Genomic DNA, 20,546 nt, shown 5'->3' with positions numbered 1-20,546 from the left:
TGGGTTAACACGCGCACCAGTGATACATGCACGAAGTAGGAAAGCCTTTTTTAAATAGCGTCCCCTTTTCAATAAACGGCGTTTCTCTAAACTGAGCTTCTGCTTTCTCTCAACCGTGCTTCGATAAAACGTGCCCGTTCTCGAAAATGTGCTTCGATGAAATGGCATTCTATCAACTGTAGTAAACCCTGCACAAATACTTTGTATGCACATTGGAGTAGGCACACACCTTCGCAGCCCCCTGTCCATCTCATAGTTCTATCAGTTCCTAGTTGCCTCTAGGTAGCACAGCATGTATCGTATGCCACGCGCTCCGCTGTTCGCATTTCATTCGTACTCGATAGTGCATTAGATGTTCATCCGTCTGTCTGTGAATGATTGGAAACACTGGTACAACTTGGAAGGCTAGAGGGTGTTTTCACGTGACGTCAATCCGCCATTTTGTTGTTAGGTGTCAGCGTGATGTAACTTATAAGCTTTTGTGCACTACCAATTTGAAGGTGATGTGAATCCCCGGAGTGCTCGCCTTCTGCACGCGCCAGACTGCTCATAACGTCGAAATGGTGGACAAAATGACGTCGGATCTGGTCGCCACTGAAGACAGAAACACTGCTAGATGAGCACATCCGAGTCTCTAATATATATACAAATCTATTTTATTTCGTCGACTTCCTACGTACGTGGTTTCGTAAAATTTGATAGTCATGACTTGCATGGGGCGACTTTCAGCTGTCCTTCATCTGGGAGACCCGTTTGGCGAACGACTTCTCGTAGTTTTTTGCTCGCTTTTCCAGCCTCTAAAAAGAAAATCAATAAATAAAAGCATTACCCACCGTGTGGACGTACAACAGCGCATCTCGAAATTGAGGTTATAACCGAGCGATAACGCAGCAAGGTGGGGGTAACTGATATTACCTCCTTCTTTAAGCACCTCCATACTGCGCTGTCCGCCTCGTTACACGCTCCAAAGAACTTTGCCCACTTTTTCTGAAAAGTAAGGCAGTCATTACATAAAGATAATAATAATAAAAAAGAAAAAAAGACATGATTCCTGGCGATTTCGAGTAGGCTCCTACGATCGCCATCACAAAAACTCAAGGTTTTCACCTCGTCGTGGCATTTTTTCAGGAGCGCAACTAGCTGATTACACTCGTCTTTGTGCAAGTGTGAAGAAAGATCAGGGTGCATTTTCGGGCTCCTTTAGTAATTTGATTATTTTTTAAAAGGCATCGAGACGCTGCAGACCCTGCAGACCTCACGAATGACAGCAATGGATGCGGAGCTGCTGGAGGATGCTGTATGATTACGAGTAAAAAAATAAAAATAATGTAACAGTTTCTACAATTGGGTAGTTACAAGCGCCATCTCATGGGAAAAAATTAAAACGTAGCTGCTTGCGCTCGTTATTTTACGATTTTACATTTTTTTTTATTGCCACTTATTATTAAAATAATCAAGAAAACAATCCACATTTTTTAAAATAATTGTAACAGAGGTTCTGGAATGGTGGCTCAATGGAAGCCGATCTTGTTGGTGCAGCAGCCGGTAACCGTGCGCAAGGCTGGCAAGGCCAAGGCTGCGCCAGCTGTGCGTCAAGGTTGTGGTCTACCCCCTTGGCGTCTACGGTCTATGCAGCCATCGAAGATGTTTTCACGTAGTCTTTGGGGAGGTCCTTTCTCGGCTTTCTCTACGCCAAGTTCGTTTATCCCCGTTTCGGTTAGATACCTTTCCAAAGTGAGAGAGCTTTAGTTCTTGCTTGAGCAGACTTGCTGTTCCCCCGAGAGAGTGACGTAACCACTGATCTACGTTGCATGTTGGCTCTTCGTAGTAGAAGAGCGCCGGGGACTTTGGTGGAAGTGTTAGGCTACAAAATAGGGGTGTCGCGAACCGACCGCGGTTCGGGTTCGACCAGGTTCGACTTTTTCGAACTTTTAGTGGCAAATTCGACGAACCTTGTATTGAGGTTCGACTCGTGTGCACATGCGCGACAGGCTGACCACTTGGCTTCGAATTGGATGGTAATGGCTAAGAGATGAATTAAGTGCAGAGCTGATTGGCTTTTGTAGTTAATACAGTACTAAAAATTAATTTATTAAATTCTTCAGTGATTAGAATTAGTTTCTTTTAATTGCAGCTGTTCACAAAATAAAATAACCCTTTGCATGAAAAAAAAAAAAATTTCTCCAAGCTTAGGCATGTTTCTATCAAGGGCTGGCCACACTGTCCACAAAGTCGAACCTGTCGAATCTGGTGAACAGTTTGAAGGTTCGTCGAACCGGTTCGACCCAATCGAACCCCGAAAGTTCGACCAAAAAATCTAGTTCGACAAAAGTTCGCGATTTTTGGTCGACCAAAAAATCTAGTTCGACAAAAGTTCGCGATTTTTTGGTCGAACTTTCGGGGTTCGACTGGGTCGAACCGGTTCGACGAACCTTCGAACTTTTCACCAGATTCGACCGGTTCGACTTTGTGGACAGTGTGGCCAGACCTTGATACAAGCATGTCTAGGTTTGGAGAATTTCTTTTTTTATGCAGAGGGTTATTTTATTGTGTGAACAGCTGCAATTAAAAGAAACTAATTCTATTCACTGAAGAAGTTAATAACTTAAATTTTAGTACTGTATTGACTGAAATAGCCGATCAGCGCTGCACTTAATTCTTCTCTTAGCCATTACCATCCAATCCGAAGCCAACTGGCCAGCCTGTCGCGCATGCGCACACGAGTCGAACCTCAATACAAGGTTCGAAGAACTTTCCACTAAAAGTTCGAAAAAGTCGAACCTGGTCGAACTCGAACCGCGGCCGGTTCGCGACACCCCTAATTATGACTGTTGTAGGTTAACCACATCATTTTAATAATATAAAAAAAGAACTAGAGTACGGCCGTCAGTGTAAATCTCTTTTCAACTATGCGGTCAGGTCAGTGCTCAATACGGGCTATGATTACCTGATCATTGGCCCTCATGTCCTTTCGCTGCTTACTCGCCTTCTCTTGTAAGCATCAGGGAACAAAATTGATAAAAATTACTGCGAGAGCGCAGGCGAGCCGGTGTGTATATTAACAATTTGGATGAATTGCCCGAAAACTAAAAATATTAACCGTATATGAGAGATACCTCTTTCTGTCCACGGTTGATGTTTCCAGTTTTCTCGACCCAGTCTCCACTAATTTATCAAAATGAAAGATTGGCTAGTAAGCAAGGTGAGCTGGGTTCTCAAATTTAAACTTGTTTAAAGATAGTAACAGCGTAATCATTTTTATTTTGTCGACACCCACGGGGAACCATCCCAGCTATTACATTAGGAACATCTAACATCGCCAACACGCTCAAATTGGTTGACCCAGGGATGCTCTATTGTCTAATTTTGTGACGCCCTTAGGAAGTAATTATGCCTGTTGAGGGCTAACTACATCATTTTAATATTATATAGGAAAAATAGAATACAGCCGTCAATTTCTTTTCAATTATGTGTTCAAGTCAGTTCGCAATAGGGGCTACGATTATCTGCCTAATTTTTCCCAAGTCTGTTGCCGCTTACCCGCTTTCTCTTGTTAACATCGGGGAACAAAATGGGCGGATAAGCAAAGTGAGCTTGGTTCTCAAATTTAGTATTCTATAAAAGAAATGGTAACTGCATATTGGGGTTTCGTTCGTAGACAGCCATGGGGAACCATCGTAGCTATTACATAAGGGACTTATCGTAGGACGTCAGTGTCGGATTGCGGGCCCCAGGGGCGCCAGCTCATACTGCCCCCAAACAACGCAACCCCCTGCACGCTCTCGCGTGTTACCTACGAAAAGTCCCTATTAATGTGACAAGCAAACGTAGCTGCATTAATGAATCGCGCGACAAGATAGAGAAACAATAATTAAACCTGTCCTCCGCACATCTGGCGATTTGTGCTTCTGGCGATCTTTCTTGAATCACCTCCCAGGAACCAAACAAAACTTTTCGGGAGGCGGATATCTTTCAGTTTAATACGATGCTGTGGCATTTGCGTACCTTTTGCATTCGGTACATTACTTTACGAAGCGCGAGGCCAGCACGACAAGCGCACCAGCCTCCCGCGTCGACTGCTCCTCGTACTTCTAACAAGTATCGGCACGCCTCGCCAAAGGGAGGAGTGGCGCTGCGTATGCGCGGCGAAAATTCAGCCGCACAGCCCTATTGCCTGTAGAGGCGAGTTCCAGCCTTTAGAAATCGCAAACCTTGATGCCACACAAATACAGGGATTTTACAATATGCAGCAGAAAACACAATGCTGAAACTTTTCTGAGTGCATAAAAGTGCACGAGAATGCTACTGCGACTTCACTCAAGACCTACTGCAAAAGCAGGTTGGAGATAAATGCTGCGCCGAGCTAGATCGAATTTGCCGCCCCACCTTCATTGTGCACGGAGGAAAGGATGCCCTCGTCACGTCAGAACATGCTAGCTACCTGCTTCATCACATCGCACTAGCCAAGTGAGCTCCTCCACCACGTTTAGCTAATATGCCAATATTCCAGTTAAAGGAGCACCCTCAGTTGCTTTTGAGAAAGCAGCAGAGAGAAGATTGGAATGAGTGTACGCTGTACAGCAAGCAACCGACTGTAACTGCAAGGTGCCAACTGCTCAGCGTGCTTGTCTATCTCTCGGGTATGTATGGATTCATATTCCTGGGAGAGATGCTGAGCATGCTGACAAGCAGAGCTGGATTACATGTCAGAAAGGCCAAGCTCAGAACCTTGTATGGGGTTCTGCCCTCTCCGTGTCCACTCAGTATTTAGTATCGTCAGTTACATTTCTTGTTTTCATCCGTCGAAAATAGAAATGACAGACTTCCTCTTTGCTTGCCTAGACCTTATGCAAAATTGCTTGGTGGTCTTGCAACACTGAGAGCATCGTCATTTTAATGTTGGCAAACATCGTCGGTACCGAAGCACGGGGGAGGCATCGGAGACAACCGTATGGGCAGTGTGCGATGGCACGGCAGCTTTGTTTTCCGCCTTCTGACCATGGAGTGTGGACAAACAGCTTAAACAACCTACTGCAACTGTCTGACAAAACTCTCGGAGGCCTTTGCATGCTGGTGACAACCCGCACTGTGTAAGCTTCCAGAGTGAAGGCATAGGACTTGCTCCGCTGCTTCGACGAGGTTGTCGCCAGCGTGTACAGGCCTCCGAGAGTTTCGTCATACAGTTGCAGTAGGTTGTTTAAGCTGTTTGTCCACATTCCATGGTCGGAAGGCGGAAAACACAGCTGCCATGCCAACGCACACTGCCGTACGGTTGTCTCCGATGCCTCTATTATGCTTCGATACCGATGACGCTTGCCAACATTAAAATGGTGACGCTCTCAGTGTTGTCAGACCACCAAGCAATTTCACATAAGGTCTATTGATGTTGGTATGCTTGTTTTCAATCCCCTTGTACATGGGCGTACCAACCGGGGGGGGGGGGGGGGGCAAGGGGTGTGCTTGCCCCCCCAGTTCCCAGAGTGGGGGGGCAAGGCATGTGTTTTGCCCCCCCCTGAAACAGCCGCCACTGGGCAGGACAACCACTAGCCGGCAGCGCCACAGGGATACCTAGGGCACCACCCCCGGCCCTGGGGGGGGGGGGGGTCTGGTTTGCCCCCCACTCAAAAACAAGTTGGTACGCCACTGCCCTTGTACCTCAAAGCAAAAGAAATATTTTGATTACCAATTCCGTCTTGCACTTTGCCAGGTTGCCTTTAATTACTGTTTGCTTTAGAATTATTACTGAACCTTCGAATTAGAGCATGGTAGGCTGAACCTAAGGCCAAGCCTCGGTGGTGGGTTCTTGTTCTAGAAAAGGCTAGATATTTCATTGTGTGTACACCACAGGTTAAAGATGTGTTCATATAGACGAGTTTGAAAATTTAGAACAATGCTTTTGCAAATAGGTTTCTTAGAACCAAAAAGAAAAAAATTTTGCTGGCTGTGCATTATACCAGAAGCACAATCTCCCCTTGAAGTTTGTGGATGTCTTCAACACAAACTTCATCCTTGGCTGATGTGTGCATTTAGTTATATGTAAAGTGCCAGGCTTGTTGTGTAGTTTTTTTTTTATGGGATATTCTATAGTTGGTTGATTGGGGTTTTGCAGTGCAAGGGCTGCTAAGGCCGAAATGCACCAATTGGATATTGTGATAAATTACTTTAGCTGTAATAAAAGTAGTCAAGGTTGTGGTATATATGGTACATATTGTTGCAGCACTTTTTGAGAACTTTGAGAAAATATGCACAGACTATGTTCAACAAAGACTGCATGTCAGAAGTTCTGGGTGAAATAAAAGTGTTATTTTATCAATGTTTCATTAGTATTCATCTTAACTTTAAATAAAAAGATTTCCAGTAGAGGTTACAACTACCTAGCAGGCTTCATCTAAATATTTCCTTTTCATTTTTACTCTAGAACTATAAAAGATAGAAAAAAACAACAACAAACATCTGATGTCAATTTAGCTGTTCAGTTGCTGGAGGATATCGCAACATATAAAACATTGCTAAATAAAATACCTGCATATGAAAAGAAAAAAAAAACAAAAAAACAGTAAATATTTGCTTGAAAATGGTTTCTCTACTTGTTGAATGTAATACCGGTTCATGTTAGCTACTTCTCTATGCACGCAGGAAGCATTTGTTTTTTGTACAATGCATCACATTTTCAATACTGGAGTTCAAATACAAAACATTTCCCTTCGGGAAAAAACTCATATATGTAGGTTTTATTTTATCGCAGTTGCAATGCCCAAGGAGTCTGTCCAGAAGACTGGGGACTGGTTAGATTTTATGAACCAAAGACAACGAGACAATGACATTGTTTCATTATCCTTTAGTTAGTAAAGTATGTTCACTAAAATAGCTCTTTACTACTATCTGCAATAATGAACTATTAATGACACCTGTTCTTAACCAATGTACAAGGTAATCCACCGGCGACCTTGATGGAAGTGTAATACACCTAGTACCTCAAACGTGCTTTAATATTCACAGCCAAGCATGACTTGCAAAAACTATCAAATTGTGTACAAATCAACAGTCTTAATTTATTCTAGCAACAAACCACTTAGAAACAAATCACTGTTCTGACTCAGCCAAAACATACACCATATCTTGAGAATCCAGGCCCGAGAAGTTAACTTGTTCACTTAGTTGATCATTGAGATCACCATCCAGGCCTCCTGGCAGCAGTATGCCCTCAGTTGTATCTGTCAAGTCATTCTCAGCACAGGTCACTAACTCACCAGAACCTCCAGGGAGGCTGGTTTTCTCAGTCAAGAGAGCAATTCTCGATGCCGTCGCAGACCTCGTATCCGAGCCAGGCTCGCTTAATCCTGAAATGGTGAGGAAAACTGCTGGCTCCGGCAGAGCTGGGCTTTTAGCAACGGCAGTCTCTCTGGGTCCTTGTGCGTCACATCCGCCATCACCGACCTCCAAGTTGAACGAGCCCGACTGTTCTCGCGTCACAGTGTCCTTGGCACCAACCAGTGGGTCACTCACATCTTCGCCATCACAGTCCTGCCGATGATTCTGACGAATGTGGTCCCTGTAGCCAATGAAGTCATTGCAGCTGAAATTACAATGGGAGCAAGGGTACATCTTTTTACCCACATGCTTCTTGGTCTTGAGGATGTGCTTGCGAATGTTCTCTTGGTTATTGCACTGGTAGCTGCAGTACGGACAACTATATGGCTTGAGCCCCGTGTGAATACGGCTGTGCCGATGTAGCTGGCTGTTTCGCGAGGCTCTGTAGTCGCAGTGTGGACATTTGAAGGGGCGTTCCCCGTTGTGCCGCCGCTGGTGTTTCACAAGGTGGTGCGCACTTTTGGTCATGTGTCCACAGGCTTCGCATAGGTACGGGGGTGTGCCGCTGTGTGTCAGAGAATGTTGTTTGAGTCCCGAGGCATTCTGGAAGGTTCGCCCACAATCGGTCACGCTGCAGGCGTATTCCGCATTATGCCTTGCACTGTGGCGCCTGAGTGACTCCCTGCTGGAGTGCTTAGTACTGCAGGCATCGCAGGAATAGGTTTGCGCGCTCTGCGTGTGTTGATGCACCGCCAGCTCGTGGCGACGCAGCATACTGCCTCGTATTGCACGGAAGTCGCATTGTGGGCACTGAAACTTGCGTATCCCCTGATGGTGCTTCATGTGCGTGCTGAGGGTGCTTCGGTGTGCAAAGGCTCTTCCACACAAGCGGCAGGAAAAGGGTTTGGCACCAGTGTGCTTGTTCACGTGGAGTTTAAAGTAGGATTTACTGACAAGCTGCTGACAGTAGGGGCAGGACAACCTCGTGACGCCATTGCACGTGCCCTTTGTTGACCCCTTGCACGAGACCACTGTCTCGCTCTGGACCAATATTTCGGAAGCCTTATAATTAAGTCCCGAATCAGAAGCACCACACTGATTTTCATCGAGATTCTGCTCCATGTTAGGTGAAGAATTGATTTTACAGGCTGTGTTCTGGATCTGCAGTTCCTTTTCTTTTGCACTGTTTGTGCAAGCACTATCTTTCATGTTGGTGCTGGAGTTATTTGCTGGTTGTGCACCTGATGAGGGTATGCCTGTGTACCTGCCATCATGCTGCTTTGGCTTACACATATGGAAGTTTAGCGTACTACTACCGTGGCACCGGTAGCCACAGACGTGACACTGCTGTTTAGATTGAGACAAGGTTTTGTTTTGGGAATTTTTTGCTTTTGCACCATCTTTGAGATGTTCTCGCACCGATGAGTTCTCGTTGCAGGTAAGGCAGCTGAAAGCGAGTGCCTCGTCAGACCTCTTAGTGGTCTTGTGCGTCTTCATTTTGGCGCCTTGCACATGTGACCTTGCTGCAATTTTACTATGGTTAGCAGCAAACAATGAGGATACCAGTCTCTTGCTAGTCCTCACTTGAGATGCTGGTGCTCCGCCTGCTCTCTTCAAATGGTACGAAGTCTGCTGGTGCCTTGAAAACTGGGACTTGCTGCGGTATAGCCGCTTACATGGCACGCACAAAAATTCTTTGATGGTGCAACTTGGCTCCCTTGACTCGTATGAATGTTCCTGGAACAAGGGTGCAACAAGTGAGGCAGACAAATTTATTCAAGTACAGATGCAACAGAAAAAGACCAGCACAAGTGACCGAGGAGCGGAGTGGCAAAATCGGGACATGTGGCGCTATTGTTCCCGAGCGCGTAGATAGCAAAAGTGCCACACACATTCCATGTTTCAAAGCGGGGGTGGCCGGCAGAAAGCAGCCCACCCCGAAGCCTGCATTTCGAAAGCTACCTTTTCGGCCGAGCGACGCGCCAACGTGGTTGTGCATGTGAGCCCGTTCATTATTTTTTAATATTTTTTTATGCAGGCGTTGCGAGCGGTTCGGAGCCGACAAGAAAATCAAACGGCGACGAAAGTGCAATGTCACTGCTTTCCTCAGCTTTTTATGTGGGTGTGATTTTGCCTTCTAATCCAAACAGACACACAAAGTGAGCAATAAAGTGTGCCACGACGTTGCGGTTTTAGTCCGTCATGGTGCAGGGGTTCCACACCTGCCAACAGAAGGTTGTCTTTCGAAATGGGTCTATTGTTAGTTTAGGAGAAAACAGCGCTAAAGGAAATACCGCCGCTCACAACGCCCACGCAAAAAAATATAAAAAAATAATTAAACGGGCTTACATGCGTTAACACGTTGGCGCATCATTCAGGCAAAACGTGAGGGATAAGATTGCTTTCGAAAGGCGGGCTTTAGGATGAGGTGCTTTCTGCTGGCCACCCCCACTTTGCAACATAGAGCGTGCCTGGCACTCTCGCTATCGGCGCGTTCGGGAACGACAGCGCCGCCTGTCGCAATTTTGCCGCTCCAGTCATAAGTGACTTCTACTAATCTTTTTTCCGTTGCAGCTGTACCATTTAGTTTCTATTTAAGCAAAAGACGTGGTTATAGTCTTGCAAGTTAAGGAAAGCAGAACAAGCCCCTCCCAAAAAGCACTCTGCTCGCCATGATTCATTGTCTTCTCTCCACTCATCTCCTTGCCAGCGTTCACACTGCTAAAGTGGAAAGGGTGAAGGGCTTTGCAGGAGATGCTTGGGAACAGACTATAGCATAGGCCATTTTCTGTGCTCTTGGCCGATGTGAATCGGCAAATGTAATAGGGACCTATAATTAGGTATCGATAAAAGTTCCCAAGAGCTTTTTATTGTGAAGTGTTCAAGCTATATCTAAAAAAAAAAAAATCTAAAACAACACTAATCTTAAAAATAAAAAAAGGTATATATACTGTAAAACCCTTAATGTTCGCGAGCCCTCAATTTTCGCGAATTTCACGAATTGAAGAATTCGCGAAATTTAAGGGCGCACGAAAATTTCGGTCCTTAAGACTTTCAATGCAGGCGTCTGGAATTCGCGAAATTTAGTGGTCGCGATTATGTCATCTGTGACCGATTCGCGAAAAATAGGGGACGCGAAAATAAAGGGTTTTACAGTATATCTTATGGATGCTAATTTAAGATGACAATTTAGGCAACACTTAGGTAAGTTTTTTTTGTTTTTTGTTTTTCTGAATGTAAATGAGATGGTATAAAGCATTCTAATTTTGTGTAACTAATTTTTAGTTGGAAATTTTACTTAAAACATTTGTTTATACTTTTTTTTTTTTTTCACAATAGTCTCTTTTACATCCAAAATACCTAGGAACCACCAAAGTTCCTCGTTTTTCGTGCTTCAATGGCCATCACTTGCAAAGACACGCCTTATTTTGATAAATTAAATTTTAGTTTTTTGAGCACGGAAACTTGGGGAGATTCTAGTTGGTAAAGTAATTAGGCACATATGGACTTTAAAGGAAACCAAAGGGGATTTTGAGATGTCTTTATATGGTGCAAATTTAACCTGAGCATTTCAGGAAACCAAAACTTACAATCATGTGCCTTTTTTCCTACTAAAAACGCGACCGAAACTCACGACACGCCCCTTTATTTTATTTTTTATTAGGTAGTTACAAGGGGCGTGTCGCGATGTTAGGTCGCGTTTTAAAGAGAGAAAAAAAAAAAAAAGTAACGACTAATTTTCACGTTTCTGGTATGCCTAGCGAAAAGGGTCGTACCGCGATGTTTGCATGATTGTAATTTTGGGTTTTCTGGGATGCCTAAGGCAAAGAGCCGTGTCGCAATTTTCGGGCGCGTTTAAATAGAGAAAAAGGCCGCGCATGACCATACGGGCGGCCACGCCGCCGCCAGTGCAGGCTCCACCATATTTAGTAGGGGAGTGTAGATTGAACTTATGCCATAAAAAGAGGCGACCTAAAAACACCCACTTTAGTGCCCCTTTTAATTCGAAGAGTGAGGCAGGCCAAACTTTCAGAGGACACTGGGGGCAGCAACGGTGCTATGATCGCGGAAGCTACAGTACTCCCAGTAAACACTCACAGCGGGGAAGAGCGTGGTCTTCCATTGAGAACGGCCGTCTGGTCGACAGCCTGGCTTCCACTTGCCTCCTGTGTGGGAGATCGGCGGGTACAGGTCGCTGTCGCTGTCCTCGGCCTCTTCCAGGTCGTCATCAGCTTGGCTGGACTTGTTCGCCGCAGAGGAGCAGTGGGCATCGCTTGGGACGACTGCCTGGATGCTCTGTAGCTCCAGCGAAGAGAAGAAGTCGTCTGCTCGCAAGGCGGACGGCTCGTAGTGCTGCTCGGGAATTGGAGAAGCCACTGGCGCGATAGCATTGTTATCACGCGCAGTTTTCGAACAGTTGTGTTTACGGTGAGCGATGTAGTTCTTCAGTCCCGAAATGGTTGCGCTGCACCGAAGGCACAAATGCGTGTCTTCTTCGTTGTCCTCCATTGTGCCTTCTGGCCACTTCGTCGCGATGTGCTGTGGAATAGCGACTTGCCTAGTCTTTTTTTAACTCTCTTCAAAAATTCAGACAGGGAAAAAGGTTGCATGCACACGATGCACGGTGCAGTTAAGCATGATAATGCAGGCGATTAGTGAACGGCGCCATCTTGAATGGATCGGATTGGATTTCACTGACAGTTCAGCCGGTTCAGCTAGTTCTGCGGTCGGGCATTCTTTATAGTTAAAACACAAAAATGTATAAATACAATACTGTTTTGCTTGTGTTTTGGGTGTATTTATAAATAAAAATTGCGGTTTATATTGGTTTCAAAGTCAGCCGGCCGCAAATGTAACACTACCGACTGCAACATGCAAAATATGCCGAGAGGCGCGAAATCCGGTAAGCGTTGAGAAGCCGCGTTCGAACGCTCTGTTCGAAAGCTGTGTTCGAAAGTTGTGTTCGAAAGGTTTCAATCTTCAAAGTATTGACTTCCAAACCTTCACCTAACGTAAGTATTATTACGCTTTTGCTGCGCTATAAACAGTCTAACTTCAGTTAGCCTGTCTACAGTGTAGTCAACAGAAAAGAAGGAGAACGTCTCATTTTGAGACGTTCTCTTTCTCTTCTCTTGGCGTCGCCTTTCGCATTTCCCCAGTCTCGGGTTTCTTCAAAATGTTTGTATATACATCTGCTCTGTGTAGCATTTAGCTGTATCTATGTAGTAACTTAAGCTATACGGGTAGAAATCGAGAGAGGAGACGAAAGTGCGCGGGGACGTCGGAACACCAAGCTCTGGTTGAAACCGTTAGTGGGTAAACGCAAAGCTAGCTGCATCGGACGCAAGTACGTAGAGTGCCCTGCACTTTTCTGCACCGCGCTAAACATTTCTGCAGCGGCAAGGCTTGTGCAGGTGAATCGAATGAGCCCAGTGAGCAGAGACAAGGGCAGCTAGCTTCGCATCTGCCCTCTAATCATTCCATTAAGAGCTCGAGCTCCCCATGCGCTGTCATCTCTCGCCGTTTTTACTGGTATATCTGTTATGCCAGAGACGTTTTCTGTCCCATTTTCTTCCTCCTTCACGAGTGTTCCGTTTTTCAAACCACAGTTTTAGGTGTCAATCATCATGTATAACTTACACTAGCTCGCCGTTTATTCATTGGTATATCTGTGTTAGTACTTCGGTGTTATTAAAGTTGCATGGGTGGCCCAGAACTTTGAACGAAAACAAATTTTTTTTTTTTGCTCTCCTCAAAAATGAACTATGCATCACCGAACACTCATTCTCCGCCTAAATATGGTGCTAGAGGTCCGAACCAGTTGCCAAAGTTTCAGCACTAACCGTTATTTTATTCCAAAGTTATGATTTTCTAAAATTCTCAATGGGAAAATGGGGCCTGTTTCTGCCAGTTTTCGGTAACTGATGCCATAGAGGTCCGTGTATTCGAGAGCTCTGTCGGCCGCCATTTTTGAATTGAAAATCAAGAATATCACTTATAACGTTTGAATAAGATAACGGTTAGTGCTGAAACTTTGGCATCTGGTTCGAACCTCTAGCGCTACCTTTGGGCAGAAAATGAGCGTTCGGTTATTTTTGCATTGAAAAACAACCTATTAAATTTTTTTGGGGGGACACCCTATATATACTTTGTGGTGAAAAATAAACTGTATTGTATTACACGGCCGGCCCGGCCATATGTTTTGAAAAAGGATCCTAACAGGAACTGCCGCCTTGGTGGTTCCCAGGCAGAGCGCCGGCCTAGGGATCCCCAGGTGGCGGGTTCGAATACCAGCTGAGGGGCCCGCAATCTGACTGATGCTTATTGCAGAGAAGGCGCTGTGTAACTGAAATTTCGGCTGCACGTCAAAAGATCCCCAGTTGGTCGAAATTGATCTTCATTTTTACGCTGGGGCGTGCCAGATGCCCTTCGTTGGTTTGGCACGTAGAACCCCCAAATTTGTTTTTCTAAGAGAAACCATTTTCGTTTACTACTCACAATTTCATCGACAGAAATTCACATACCGTAAAATACCGGGCAAGTGCCCATTCTAACTTTGGAGATAATCGCAAAAAAATGGGGGATGGGCACTTGTTCGGTCACCAATTTGACATATAAATGTACTGTACATATTTTCTTAGATCTTGCAAATTTGGTAATGGGCGCTTAATGTGGAATGGGGTGGATGCGCGGTATTCTACGGTACATATTTCAGAACAGATTGGTAGTGTATTGGTGTTCATACCACTTTTGTTCCAGACTTCAAGTAGGTGCTAAATACCAAGCTTGGCCAACTTTATTTAATTTATTTTAATTCAGGAGGGTTGGGTCGTGAGCGACGGCAGATAGGTTGAAGCTCTGTACCAGTCAGGGCAGATTTATGGGTCAGGCCTGGGAGGGGTGGTAGGCATTCGGCTAGCCGAGAAGGGGGGGATAAGGGAGGAGTTTGCTGAGATATGACGTTACGGCCGAAATGTTGACCCAATATTTGCTGTGCCACCAAAAACAACTTTTGGCTTGTGTATATCAATGATTTTATTTTAAAAAATTTGACCTTGAAGAGCTTAGGGGGGAGGGGTCGCCCTGACAACCTCCCCTCCCTCTCCCTCCCTCCCTCCCTTCCCCTCCCTCTCCCTCCCTCTTCCCCCCCCCCCCCCCCCCCCCCCCCCAAGTCTGCCCCTATTACGAGTAGGCCTGCTAATATCCAAAGTATAGCAAATCAAACAACAAACAAATACCTATGGGACAAGGGTTTGAGCCGAGCAATTATTCAACTTGGCAGAGTTACGGCATCGCAATAAAGCGAGGAAGCCACGCTTTAATGACAGGAGAGGAAACACTGGGCAACGCGTGCGATCGAGCATTTTCCCTTCATAGGCAACTTTCTGGTGGGACTTTCCGTGGAATAAAAAGTTTTCAAGGAAATATCAAAATTCTAATTGATTTACCTTCTATGATACCCGGGAAATTACAGCCCTCAGGAACATTACAGTCTTTTGCCAAGAAAAGCAAAAATTGACAATTTTGTGGGCGTGGCCCATAGGATTCAATGCAAAAAACAAAACAAAAAAACTTTGTAGTCGTGGAATAAAACTTATACGCGTTTCCAAGTTTAATTACTGCTTATTGACATTTTGTGGCAGATCTAATATATTTCCGGGGAGCATTTCAATGATTGTTGTTCAGTTGAAATTCTCATTTAGTGCTTGCGCCGAGGCGCTGATGTTTAACAAAGTTGAGAATGTATTTGTGTCAATATGCAACATCATTAATGCGAACTTAACATGGTTTGAAGGTGACACGGTCTACTGTACAGATGCTTTGAGCGGGCAAACCACCAGCATGAAAGGGTTGTAGCCTTTTGTTAAACATTAAATGTCCAAGTAATCTGTGTGAAAGTGCATTCATGCAATTCTTATAGTGTTTTGACCCAAGACCCCAGAACAGGACCTAGCTGGGACTGCTCTAGGTATAGCCGCTTCATCAGATCATTTTTTGCAATAACCATATTAATTGCACAGACAGGGGAGGGGGTTCAATGGCCGAGTTTGTTTACGTACCACAGCTCGGATCAGGTGGAGCGAAAGCTCACTCTGCAGAACCTAGGGATCCCAGGCTCGATCCCCATTTCGATCTGGATGAGCAATGTACCGGCAATAATGACTACTGTGTGGTGCACATTAAAGGGATACTGTACCAAAATTTGGATTTCTCAAAATAAGGCCGCAGAAGCGTTGAATGGGGCGCTATGATCTCCAAAACATAACTCACAAATCAATATCTCAAACGGATGGCCATACTTTTGGAAAAGAAGGGCGCGATCAAGCGAGGTCTATGACGTCATTGTCCTCCTGGAAAATTTGAGAATGAGGAAAAGCGTCCTCGTTTCTCTCCTCCTCGCTTCTGTATACCAGCTCGACGGGACGTAGTGAGGAGGAGGGGAATAAGAATTGTAACGCGACTTGTCTCATCGGCTGTGTTCAATCGCGCACTTCTTTTCCAAAAATACGGCGATCCGTTATAGATATTGCTGTACGAGTGATGTTTTGGGGTTTCGCAGCGTCCCGCCTATCCGTCCAGCCTTGTTTTGTGGGCTCGAAATTTCGGTTCAGTATCCCTTTTAAGACCCCAGGCAAGCAGTGGTACTGCACTGGCAAAATTTCTTATCTACAGTGCAGATAGCAGACGCCCATTGGGCCCCGAGCAACTTCCCGCTGTCTAAACATACACACGACACAATTACTGTTACCGAGAGAGGAGACGAGCTGTAATAAGGTCGGAATTCACCTGTAACTCTTGGCAATAGTTATGGAGCGACAGGCTTACTGCTTGCAAACTTATTCACTTGATAACGAGCTTGATACATAAAGAATGCCTTTCAAACGAGTAAAAAATAACTTGGCAGGTGGCTGGGGTGTAGAAGACACCGGTTTCCAGCAGACTCACTCTACACCTTTGTGTGCCTAGGACCTACCATGAGCGACGACTCTCTCGCACAGGACAGGAAAGAAAATATTCCACCGGTAAGTGCTCCTCCACACACAAAACACTGATCTGTAGTGTGTGTGAGACAAATAGAAGTCATTGCTGAAAAACAAACTTTGAAGAACTTGGTCAAGGTGCTACACTCGGCAAGAACTTTTCTTGGCAATGCAGTGGAGGGTACAGGCACCTCTCTCCCATTTTGAGCGCTGAATAAAGCTGTGTGCTGGCTCTCCTCCTCTCCACTGCATTGCCAAGAAAAGTTGTCGCCGAGTGTTTATTTTTATTTATTTATTTACTTTCAGGGCCGTTAAGCGTTACAGAGAGAAGTGGTGGAAAACAAAAACATGTAGAGCAAAGAATAGTTATGATGTCAAGTGATGAAACACGGCAGAGTTGAAGGTAATGTGGTATAGTACAGGGGCGGATCCAGAACTCCGTTCTGGGGGGGGGGGGGGAGGGGAGGAGGAAAATTTGTAAGGATACTATTCTCCCATTCTTTCGTGTGGAACCGGGGGGTCCACCCATGTCGAATTGCCCTCCCAGAAGGGGGGAGGGGGGGTCAACTTTAGTTAGGGGGGGGGGGGGGCTGCCTCCCCCCCCCCCCCCCCCCCCCCCCCCCTTGGATCCGCCCCTGGTATAGTATTAAATGTTTCTGTATTGAAAGTTTCGGTGGTGATGTAGCACTGCTATATATTATTTATATTATTTATAGTAATAGCAGTGTCGAGTAGCCCGTGTATTGCCATAATTTATTGTGGAGGAGTACCGTGGTTATGGAGATGTATTTTTCAGGCTAGGTGATATTTTTCAATATCACCTAGCCGTTTGACTGCCCCTTGAAACAGTCTCAGCTCTTTTTAATCTTTCTAGATACAGTGGAACAATATCACTCAGGTTATATTGTTCTAATGGTTTGGAAGAAAAGTGCCAAATAAATGGGGACCAAGAAGAAGACAGAGTAGACTTCTTGGTCCCTGTTTATTTGGCAAAATAGACTTCTTGGTAGACTTCAGAAGTAGACTTCTTGATTTCTGTTTGTTCTATGCTTTCCTTCCAGGCGATGTACTTACCAGCCTATCTTTCTACCTTAATCTTGTTCTAACAGATTGAACGGGACTCTATACAGGGTGATACAAGGAGACGCCAGGCTCTTTAAATCAACCGGAAAATTCAGTTTCTTAGCCTATCGTGCTACGACTTTGTGCAGCGTTGCCCACAGATGGTGCATTTTTTTTTGTAAAATTTGCAAAGAGCGAACTTACCTGAGGAAAAAGTAAAGAAAGAAAAAGGCTTAGCCCCTATGGAAACGCAGCGACGCCACCGGTCTTCAAACAACACGGCGACGTTTCGCACGGGAGACAAGAGATGGCGCAACGAACGAGCATACGGCGTCGAGAGCCAGCGCTGCCAGCGTCTTTAGCAGACAACCTTTTCGACTCAAAAGCGGCGCGCGTTCCGCAGGCGGCGACAGTTGCAGAAACAAAAACAGGCGCGGTAACAACAAGGAACTGCAGTTCCTTGTCTGCTAAAAACGCCGGCTCTCTGCGTCGTATGCTCGGTCATTGGCGGCAGTTGGCGTCGCGACCGCTTGCGCCATCTCTTGTCTCCCGTGCGAAACGGTGCCGTGTTGTTTGAAGACCGGTGGCGTCGCTGCGTTTCCATAGGAGCTAAGCCTTTTTCTTTCTTTACCTTTTCCACAAGTAAGTTCGCTCTTTGCAAATTTTACAAAAAAAATGCACCATCTGTGGGCAACGCTGCACAAAGTCGTAGCGAGATAGGTTAAGAAACCGAATTTTCCGGTCGATTTAAAGAGCCTGCCGTCTTCTTGAATCACCCGGTAAAACATTCATTCTTTCTTCCCACTTTTTAATGTGTAATGATGGGTCATATTTTATTGCTCATAATGCAATATTAAATATGCAATGTCTTGTGAATTAGGAACAGTGAACTACATTATATTAAGCTGCTTAGAAGTTTGATACCTTGTGCTTACATAAGTGGAATATTTGCATTCTGTCACAAATGTTTGCTCTACAGAAGTTAGTGTGCTCATCAAGATAAGCCTAATGAAAACAAACTGGAGTACTTGTCTATTTTGATATCTTGCAGTACAACAATATCACATTGAATTAAATTGTTCATTGATTAGTACAAGGGATAAAATTAAGGTAAAATAATTCAGGGAAAGCCAATCGCAGGAATAAGCACTTCAATGGTAAATTTTCACTTGGTTTATGTATCTGTTAAACATATCAATCATCAGCTTTGGTAATGAGGGGTATGTTTAACATCTGCCTCATTGCCAAAGTTTACAAACTTTGTAGAAGTTTGGGAACATCAGATAGAAATAAGCCTTTTCTGGAAAACAACACACACAAAGTTACAAACAGCTTATCAGGTACTGCATTATTCACAAGAAAACAATAGGAGGCTAGTATACTTTCCATGACATGTCAAGTCCACGCCACAATGCTGGCAACAACTTGGAGCCAGACACAACTATCTGGGGACACACCTGGGAACAAAGCTTAGAATCCTCGCATCTGCTCAACTGAAAAGCCCAGAGAGATAACGCAACCAAAGTAAAATCGTAAAACTGGATCACGTTCCGAGTCCTGCGTTGCTTTCTGTGTGGCCCGAGACGTTTACTAAAACATGGCAGCCGCAGGATGCACACACACGTGGATGCCCACTTTCCCAAAATAGTTGGGTGGAGGTTGCCTAAATTTAGCTCCCTGCTTGGGCCAAGGGGAGGATGGAGGCGGGGAAGGACTGTTGCTGCAGCGACCCACCCGACAGCCAGGTCTTACTCTCTTCGCAAATTTTGAAACCCCTCCCTCCCCAACCCCCCACCGACGGAGCTTTCGATTTCTTTCTTGCTCGTCCTGCGATGGGCAATCAGCCTGGGGGAGCCAGGATGGACCCTTCCAATGTGGTGAGCCTGTCAACATGATCTCAGACTTCTGGACCATCACACTCCAATGATTTGGGGGCTGCACACCCCAGAGCCATTCAATGTCAAGTTCACTAAGGTGTGGCGAGCAAGGCTTGTGTGCATACAGCATCCTCCGTGCTAAATGTGGCTGTTCCTAAAAAGCAGGTTCTTTTTTTTTTTTTTTGTAGGAACTGATTTTAGACAATAGGGTGAATGAAGCATTGGTTTATGTGCTGTGTGGTAGCCTCAACATAGGTCTCGTCATACAGTCGCTACCATTACTTGGCTAACAATCTTGACTGCGGCAGCCCTTTGTTTACTGTGTCCTGTCTTGACTCCCTTCCATTATCTGACTTATATAAGTTTAGGATTTATACTACGTGGGGCTTACTAGGAGTGTTAATAATGTTGTGTCACTCTGCTGTACATTCTTTTGAGTGCTAAAAATGGGGGGGGGGGGGGGGGGGGGGGGGGCATGGGGTGCCCAACCTTATGACCCCCCCGCCCCCCGGCTACCTGCCCGACTCTAGCACGTGTTGCTGGTGTGGTTCTATTTTAAAAGAAGCGAAGGCATGTTTGATATTCAACCTTTGGCTGTGCTACACAGGCTATTCAAACATCCTTCAGTGTCAATCATATTGCACTCTTCAATGTGCCCTCAATATATAGAAGCTTCTATATGTTGAGGGCCTAGGGTGGGAGGAAGCATTGTTTGCCATATTAAGAAATGCAAGGAAGGAGAAGTTACAAGTCTAATGCCTAAAAACGAGCTGAAGAACTCCTGAAGCCATTACCTCTTCAGAAACTACCAGAAAAGCTGCTGCACCTTAATACTAGCAGTAACTTGCAATTGTTTAACGTCCCCTTTGCCTAGCAGTGAAGTTGCTGGCATGGGCAGAAGACGAGCCTTATATAAGGCTTGGGAATGTTGAAGGAGCAATTAATATGACTGGGTTACAGTTCACATGCAAGCAAAGTTATTGTAAGGGCCATTGAGGAAGAACATGGCAAAATAGAAGCAAAATAACAGGGAACACGCCGTTTTCCATGCAGTGTAGATGTGTAATCCGCACTAAGCCTAAAAGGCGGTGCTTACTTGATCAAGTTTTCTGGACCCCTTTTGAAAGACTGCCCTCTGTTAGCAGCTATGGAATCCCTGCATCATGGCGGACGAAAACAGCAACATAAATGCACACTGTGTGCTGGGTTGGATTAGAAGGCAAAATCACGCCCATAGAGAAAGGTGATAAGCGGAGTGACGTTGCACTTTCAACGCTGTTTGATTGGCTCGTTGGTTCATAGCGTTGGCCGCGCC

The 20,546-nt window shown here is 45.2% G+C and overlaps 3 protein-coding genes across 7 annotated transcripts in view; 1 reads left to right on the top strand and 2 right to left on the bottom strand.

The window, feature by feature from the left end:
• Positions 1-638: 638 nt before the first annotated feature.
• On the bottom strand, positions 639-1,326 carry LOC8026893 (COX assembly mitochondrial protein 2 homolog). Its single transcript, XM_040213133.3, has 3 exons — positions 1,108-1,326; positions 916-987; positions 639-797 (listed from the first exon to the last, which is right to left on the bottom strand). Exons 1-3 carry the CDS (start codon positions 1,186-1,188, stop codon positions 726-728), a joined length of 225 nt encoding a protein of 74 aa, XP_040069067.1. The 5' UTR covers positions 1,189-1,326; the 3' UTR covers positions 639-725.
• A 5,377-nt stretch (positions 1,327-6,703) lies between these two features.
• Positions 6,704-12,004, bottom strand: LOC8026895 (zinc finger and SCAN domain-containing protein 2). The gene is made up of 2 exons (XM_029980203.4): positions 11,410-12,004; positions 6,704-9,048 (listed from the first exon to the last, which is right to left on the bottom strand). The coding sequence occupies exons 1-2, from the start codon at positions 11,818-11,820 to the stop codon at positions 7,084-7,086; spliced, it is 2,376 nt and encodes a 791-aa protein (XP_029836063.2). The 5' UTR covers positions 11,821-12,004; the 3' UTR covers positions 6,704-7,083.
• A 195-nt stretch (positions 12,005-12,199) lies between these two features.
• The window catches only part of LOC8026898 (transforming acidic coiled-coil-containing protein 3), a 50,896-nt gene continuing 42,549 nt past the window's right edge, over positions 12,200-20,546 (top strand). Inside the window, exons 1-3 of one of the 5 annotated variants that reach the window (XM_029980204.4) lie at positions 12,200-12,323; positions 16,217-16,334; positions 19,199-19,231. In XM_029980204.4, coding sequence (XP_029836064.2) covers positions 16,287-16,334; positions 19,199-19,231 — 81 coding nt within the window. In that variant the 5' untranslated portion in view covers positions 12,200-12,323; positions 16,217-16,286. Of the gene's footprint in view, positions 12,324-16,216; positions 16,335-19,198; positions 19,232-20,546 lie in introns of those variants that run through there. The other 4 variants (XM_029980205.4, XM_029980207.4, XM_029980208.4 and 1 more) reach the window with 4 other exon arrangements.

Source organism: Ixodes scapularis, unplaced genomic scaffold (genome assembly GCF_016920785.2).
Source record: "Ixodes scapularis isolate PalLabHiFi unplaced genomic scaffold, ASM1692078v2 PGA_scaffold9__187_contigs__length_104089568, whole genome shotgun sequence".
NCBI classification, from domain to species: Eukaryota; Metazoa; Arthropoda; class Arachnida; order Ixodida; family Ixodidae; genus Ixodes; species Ixodes scapularis.
Note: the sequence above shows the minus strand (reverse complement) of the source record. Positions and strands in the feature narration are given on the sequence as shown.